Source organism: Poecilia latipinna, unplaced genomic scaffold (genome assembly GCF_001443285.1).
Source record: "Poecilia latipinna isolate Pla-1442-1.1 unplaced genomic scaffold, P_latipinna-1.0 Scaffold960, whole genome shotgun sequence".
In the NCBI taxonomy this organism is placed as follows: Eukaryota; Metazoa; Chordata; class Actinopteri; order Cyprinodontiformes; family Poeciliidae; genus Poecilia; species Poecilia latipinna.
Genome location: NW_015113576.1, coordinates 331,384 through 339,102, shown reverse-complemented (window position 1 = coordinate 339,102; position 7,719 = coordinate 331,384). Strand labels below are relative to the sequence as shown.

At 39.4% G+C, this 7,719-nt stretch overlaps 1 protein-coding gene across 1 annotated transcript in view; it reads left to right on the top strand.

The window, feature by feature from the left end:
• Positions 1–7,711, top strand: part of LOC106958068 (adaptin ear-binding coat-associated protein 1-like) — a 12,298-nt gene extending 4,587 nt beyond the window's left edge. Inside the window, exons 3-7 of the mRNA XM_015049790.1 lie at positions 1,557–1,661; positions 3,651–3,732; positions 3,844–3,952; positions 4,178–4,325; positions 6,313–7,711. Of these exons, the coding sequence (XP_014905276.1) occupies positions 1,557–1,661; positions 3,651–3,732; positions 3,844–3,952; positions 4,178–4,325; positions 6,313–6,425 (557 nt within the window). The 3' untranslated portion in view covers positions 6,426–7,711. The remainder of the gene's footprint in view (positions 1–1,556; positions 1,662–3,650; positions 3,733–3,843; positions 3,953–4,177; positions 4,326–6,312) is intronic.
• The last annotated feature ends 8 nt before the right edge of the window (positions 7,712–7,719 follow it).

Below are 7,719 nucleotides of genomic sequence, written 5' to 3'. Positions count from 1 at the left end.
CCTGCCCTGCCAAATCCGGTTTTTGGGTTTTCCTTTTTTTTTTTTTTTTTTTTTGTCTGGAAAGTTGCTGAATATTATGGCGGCACATTCGCTGTTAAGTTGGCAACAGTGACAGTTGTCAACCACGTAGGTGCAGATGTGACCTGGCGGGCGGGTCTGGCCTTCGCTAATGGCAGAATATAAAGAGACAGTGGCTGATTTTTCAGGCCTTTGCGGAGATAAATAAAATCGGTATCACATGCATCGGCTGAACACCCGATTAAGGAAATAGAGTCAATTTTATTGGCCAACTAATTTATTGGTGCACCCCTATTTTCTGCAAAACTAACCTGGATTTGGCTATATTTCAACCCTTTTCGGTGTATACAGCTTTGGAAAAAATTAAGAGACCACTGCAAAATGATTGGTTTATCTGAATTTACTTTTTATAGTTATATGTTTGAGTAAAATTAACATTGTTCTTTTGTTCTGTGAACTACTGACAACATGTCTCTGAAATGCCAAGCAAAGATTTAGTATTTTATTTGCATAAAATGAGAAATGTTCGAAATGACGAAAGAGATGCAGTACTTTCAGATCTCAAATAATGCAAAGAAAACGAGTTCATATTCATTTAGAAACAACAATGCTGATGTTTTAACTGGATACATTTCAAGAGGAAGAGTTCAGAAATCAATATTTGGTGGAATAGCCAGGAGGTTTTCAATGGGGTTCATTGCAGTGGGCTCTTAATTTTTTCCAGATCTACAGTTTGTAGAACCACTTTTTGCGTCAGCTACAGGAGTCTGATGCCGTGTGTCTCTGAAGTTTATCTACAGACTAGCAGTTTTGCTCATTTTTCTTTAGAAAATAGCTCAGGCCATGCAGAACTTCTTGTTCACAACATTTTTCAAGTCTAAATTAGAAAAATGCAAGGTCTGGCCTTTGACTGGGCCATTCTATCAGATGATTTTGTTTCCATTTAAACTGATCCATTGTAGCACTGGCTGAATGTTTAGGGTTGTTCTTTCTTCAGGCTCGATTTATTTGTAGCCTGTAATGAGTTTTCTCGCCGGGTTGCCCTGTCCATCCGTCTTCTTCACCATCAACGGTGATCCGTCAACTCTGACCTGTTTCCTTGTGCACGCAGAAGAAAAGCATCCCCACAGCGTGATGTTGTCACCATATTTCAATGTGGGGGTGATGTTTCCAGGGAAATATTTGCATGTTGACCAAACAGTTTTGTATTGGCCTTTTCTTACCAGAGCATATTTTTCTCTCCTACACAGTTTGAGTCAAACTTAGCCAAAATGGGACTTCAAAAAGGCTTTTTATTTATTTATTTATTTTTTGGGGTCTTCCGCTTCTACCTCACTATCATGCACTACTTTGTTCTGTCGCATAAAAACCCAATAAAAGACTGCAAGGCTGTGGTTTTAATAGGATACGACATGAAACGGTTCAAAGGTGTTTGAATACTCTTCTGAGGCACTAAATCTGTCTCCTTTTGTTTGCGTTTCATTTTCCCACGAAGGTCTTTGAGCCGAGCTTCACGTGTTTTCGTTTTGACCCTGCAGGGGAGCTGTTTGCCCAGGCACCAGTGGAGGAGTACCCTGGCATTACAGTAGAAACAGTCAGTGACTCAAGCCGTTACTTTGTGCTTCGGATCCAAGATGACAACGGTGAGTAAACTGTTTATTGCGAGTCTATAAATATTTGAGCCGTCTTATAATAATATGATTCTCCAGAGTTTGGATGCAGTTCTCTGCAAACAAGAAGTGCAGCAAAACAAGGGAAAAATCTTGGCATTAACACAGCTGTTCCACCTTTCCCAGCAAAATGCTGAACTTTGTGTGTGAAAATGTTGCCAGTGCGCCAGGACTCACAAAGCGTCCCTTTTTTTCTTTTTGCACACTTGCTGCGCTGATACCATGAACCTAAACAGCTCAATAGGTCGAGTAGCAGTAAAGTACATGAAGTGCGTTTTTTAAAGTGAAGCATTCATGTAAAGGTTTTTGTGACTTAAGAAACAATACTGACAAATTGGTCAAAAAGTGCTTTGCTTTTAATGAACAGAAATACAAACAGATCTGTTTTGGGGAGGAAATGTAAAATAAAAAAAGGGTGCACATTTTCAAACGAATTCTTTGTTAAAGGACTTTTTGATTTATATTTCGCATTCAATCTCCTTCTTTAGGAGTCCGTTAGTCATTTCACATCTTTGCTTGGTAATATTTGTCCACGCCACATTGTCTGAATTCTCCAGCTGTATCAGATTCGGAGGCTATTCCAGAATTTATTTTTCTTCTGCTGAAATCTTTTTTTTTTTTTTTTTTTTTTTTGTCAGTCTGGATGCATGGTTGGACTGGATGACGCTGAAAAATAAAACCCCTCTCCTTCTTCAGCTTCTTAGTAGGTACCTAAAAGTTTGTGGCCAACACTGACAGAGTAACCCCGTTCATCTAAAGAAAAGTAACTCCAGGACATGATGCTGCCACCACTGTTTCCCTGTCGTTATGGTGTGGTTTTGCTGATGTTTGATGTTTTTTTTTTTGTTTTTGTTTTTGTTTTTTTTGTAGCAAACATACCTTTTATAATTATAGCACAAATGTTAAAATGTGATACTTTTAAGACCAACATTTTTAACTCATTCTCCAAAAAAAAAAAAAAAAGCTCTGGGCAGATTTCAGCTGGTCCGGGATGTTTTCTCCAGAAGAAAACGATTGTGTCTTGTAACCGTACTCCTTCATCCGGACATATGGACAACACAAGAGACTGTTGTCACATGTAGAACCCAACCAGAACGTACTTCCTGCTGCTCAGTTTCCTTTCAGTGTTACTGTCGGTCTTGTCTGTTTGTTAATTTTACTAAAATATCCAGTGTTTGTAAAGACATTGTTATCCCATATATATATACTCCAATCACGAATGATTCTTTACTGCACCATACAAGTATTATATTACACTCTAGAAGTATTTTGGACCCTTCTCCTAACTAGTACCCTGACTTTTGTTTGATCTTTTAAAGCCTCACCACAATCTGTAGTTTCAAAGCAGGCAAACAGAGCAAAGTTGCCGAAAAACCTGCTAGGGCAGCTGGACTCTGCTTCACGTAATCATATTCTCTGTAATTAGCTACGTGTTTGAACTCAAGATGACTGAACCGAAAGATGCTGGAGGAATGTATTTGTTTCATATTAACAAGGAACTGATGAACTAAGTGAGAATAATAATTTAGTGATTTAATTTACACAAAATATGAAGGGCAGTGTGAGTCGACGGTAGCACCTGCTAGTTAACTTCCTTTTTCATGCTTGCTGAAGCGTTGTGACTTCAACAAAGTCCTCCACACTCATCATGTCTGTGTTTCATGATATACTTGAGTTACAGTTGCCATGGCTACCCTCTCTTCTAACTAAACGATGCATTACAAATCAGAAGTTACTAAAACACTCACTGAAAGTTTAGTTCAGAAAGTTTGTAGTAAGTTTTCAGATACCGTAAAAGAAAAAAAAAAAAAAAGCTCTCTTGAACTTAAAACAATGCAGATCTTTTAAAAAGTTTATGTATAAATTCACATTTTTGTAAGCAACAAAATTGACTTATCGCCTTCTGTCTTTTTGCGTGAAATATTCTTCTGAATGTTTCTATCCGTGTTTTTCTTCTGGAAGGCCGCAGCGCGTTCATCGGCATCGGCTTTGGAGACCGAGGTGATGCGTTCGATTTCAACGTGGCTCTTCAGGACCATTTCAAGTAAGCAGCAGCTTTAACAGTGTGAACTGTCGCCACTTGAGTTGCGATCGATGGTTTTACTTATGTTTTGTATTTTCATCTTTCCGTCTTCTTTTCCTGGCCTCCCCTTAGGTGGGTAAAACAAGAGAACGAGTTTAAAAAACAGGCTCAGGCTCCAGACTCTACTCCTAAACTCGATCTGGGCTTCAAAGAGGGACAAACCATCACTCTAAACATTGGGGTACCTTTATTTTTTTGTGATTTCCAGTCAAGTTTGAAATGTCAAAGCTGTGTTTACGGTGGTGTTTAGTATTTGGTTTTCTTCAGAAATAAAAGGGGGAGGCGAGGGATGCTGTAGAAATGTTTTCCTCTGAAACTCAAATGGGTTTCATATAAACAGATAAACACTGGATGTTGTTTATCTGCTTTCAATCTAACACCATCCGTGGGTCCTGTCGTTATCTAGCAATCGAAGAAAAAGGACAGGTCTCGTCCGCAGAGTTCGGGAGGCCTCGGTTTCCTTCCGCCTCCACCTGGAGGCAAGCTGGCCCCTCCACCTTCATCCAGAGCTACCAATCTTAACACACAGCCAACAGCAGGGGGAGCCGACACCGGTGAGTATTTATACTCCCAACGCATGACAACTTGGAGAAGTAATCCATCTAAATGGTTGTTTTAGCCATCAACAATTAAATTGACAGCAATCTCGGTATGCTTACTTGTGATTTTGTTAACTAAACATTTAAGCGGCTGAAAAAAAATTGTAATCTTTATAAGTTGTTGCACTTTGCCCTTCTCAAAATCCTTAGCATGAATTTATCTTTTTATGCCACTTGTAAAATCTTGCAATGAAAAAGGGGCTAATCTACTTTGATTACATTATTCATTGGGGGGGGGGAAAGAAAAAATCCAGTGTTGGTAAAATAATTTTTTTTTTTTAGAAAGTCAGGTGCAACACCCACCAATCAGCTACTGCAAAATGAATTAAGCATTTTAACATTTTTCATTTCCTGTCGTATCTATTTTACTTCTTTGCACAATTCGAGTGTATTATGTACTGTATTATGTATGTACTGGCGTATTCTTAAGAGTCAGAAAAAAACATTTTACTAAGGTTGCCAAAAAGAGTGGGGTGTTTTGCATGAAGCTAAAAATATAGGCAAAAAATTAGATTTTAATCTGAGGTGTTCTGTCTTCACGTTTGGCTGAGCCCTTGTAAAAGTGATGGTAAATTTACTCATAAATGGTAAAAAAAAAGGTAAACATTACCCAATTTTCTTGCTGTGATTTTACAGCTTGCTGCTCTATTTCCACAGTTCGCAGCAGAGGTGTGTGGTATCGATTATATAAATGGGCGTAACTCTTCGAATTACAACAGTGTACTACTTTGACTCATTTCCAGTGGAGCACTTGTACCTGCGACCTTTACTGTTGCCATAGTGACTAGCTGATGTGCTGACCCACAGGAGCACCTACCCAAAAGACTAATAAATAGACTGTAAAATGTTTGAATGTGAATGTAATAAGCGGCGCTGGATGTCGCATGTGTTCTGGGCTTTTGAGGCACAGCTGCATCGGTACCAAAACCACAGTTTCCAGTCGACGCTTTATTCTCTGGTTTGATGTGCCAAGATTTAAAGATGCCTCTCCTTAGAGATTTCTGCAGCCATCTGGATATAATTAAAGTGAATGGAATTTTGGTTTTGGTGCTGAAAACATTTGAAAAATTCAACAGAACCCCGAGGAACTTTTTCCCTATCAAAGATCGTGTGCCCAAGGAAACAGCTTATAATATGGCGTGTGTGGTTTTTTATTTTTTATTTTTTCCAGAATAAAGTGGAAAACTTTGCAAGTGCAAGGGAGTCATTGCTGCTGCGTTTCAAAGTTGGGTTTATCTTTGTTGTGTTTGGGTGGTGGCTAAACGTTTCAGGATCTTAAAAGCTCAGCACATTAAACTGAGGCCATTTACAGAGCAGAAACCACTGAGGTAAGCGGTTAAATACAGAGAAAATATTCATACACACTGAACTTTTTCATATTCTGTCCTGTTAAAACCACTTTAATGTAGTACACCGCAAAGTGCTTTTGGGCTTGTTTCTGCCAGCCAGCTTTGGACATGTAAAGAATAGATTTTTTTTGTTTTGTTTTTTGGTCAATTCCTCTTTGTGAAAGTCAGGACTTTGACTGGGCCATTCGAACTCATGAACATGCTTTGAACTAAGCTGTTCTTTAGTAGATCTGTCTGTTTAGGATAGTTGAAGGAGAACCTCCAAGCCACTTTGAAGTCTTTTGCAGCCTCAAATGGGTTTTTATAGGATCTAACTTTGACACAGCACAATTAAATATCAGTCACCCTTAACATCTTTTATGTTTTTGTCCCAAGAAGCCAGATGTTCCTGATGTTTTTTTTGTTTTTTTTTACAAAGTCTTGATCGATATTTCTCTGATCTTTCTTAAGAAAGTTGAGTTTTCTATAACTTTTGCTGCTCTTTTACTCATTTGCTCTCCAGTCCTTCACCATGACATTTTCTGAAACTAGTAAGGACATAAAATGATCTTATGTCTGAAGCTAACATCTGTTATTTTCTTTCAAACCATCAGGTTGCTTGCTAGATCTTGACTCCAGCAACTCCAACTCAGCGGCTCCATCCAACCCGACGTCCACAGCCAACAATGACCTGTGGGGAGACTTTGACTCTGTGGCCCTGAAGTGAGGAGATATGTGATCTGTTTTTTTTTGTTTGTTTTTTTACCCCTTTTTTTTTTTTTTACAATACAATTATGCAGCGTTTTTGCTAATTAATTTCCCCCAGTCTGGGGTCCCGTATCTCTCCCTGCCGAGCAGGGTCACCCTCTCTCCTTTGCTTTGGTCCTGGATTTCTGGCTGAGGTCTTAACCGGGTCGTTTTTAGCGGATTCCCGGATCGATATATTCCCGCTTTTCCTCCTCTTCCTTCCAATAGTTTCTTTACATATTGACAGAGTAAACGTTAATAGGCATATCGACATCTAATTAACTGAATTAACCTTCTGTACAGAGACGTTTTGCTTTAAATGTTACAGTGTCGGTAGTTGTTATTGGTGGTTTCGCCTTTAATGTACTCTAGCTTCGTTTCCTTTCCAGGCCTCCAGCTGGGAGACCGAATATATGCACTGACAGACAGCTTGACTCTCTGTGTAGGTATTAATTCATGAAGTGTGCGATTTTCTGATGTCGGATTGAGATTATTGTGAAGTCGACCGCAGAATGAGTTCATTTGAGAGAGCTCTGTCAGTCCGCCGCTGATTTACGAAGTGGTCGGGCTCTTTGGCGTTTTCTGTTCCGCTCTTGCGGCCGCGCAGCTGTTTAGCACTTACTCCAGTGGGGATGTGTTGTTTTAACTATAAATCAGGACACATGGAAGTGCTGGATGGGAGAGGGTGTTAGAGGGAAGGAAAAGAGGCAAATACTTTTATCTTGGCCTCAAGGGGAAAGGGAGATTATTTTTTAATGTTATGTCATTTCCTCTCAGCACAGCTGCTTAAGCTGTGAATTGTGAGTCGTTTGGGTCGTGACCTCTCCGAAGCTCAGTGAACAGGTTTGATTCTGCTCTGTTCGTTCATTCGGAGGAAGGAGTTATCTACAATGTGTTAATTCTGTTTGGAAATGCAAAGGTATTTTTTTGGCACGCTGCAGACAAGCAGAACGAGGAACCAAGCTAATACGCGTCCGTTAGTGTGTTCGGTTGTGAAATTACGTATCAAGAGCTGGACTACGTGCCACCGATATCGTGTGTTGTGTCTGACGTGCGCTGACGAGTGGCGTGGTGACGGGTGTTGACCGGAGCACACCATAAATGTTTATCGTCTTAAATTATATGTATTTATCCTAAATGTTACCTGTTGTTTAAGCTGTAAAGTGTATAAAAATATGCAAATGGGAACAATGAAAATGGAAACATAAAATATAACCGACCATGCCATTCTTTTCTTAAATGAAGAAAATAAACCTATAAATGAAATACTCAGA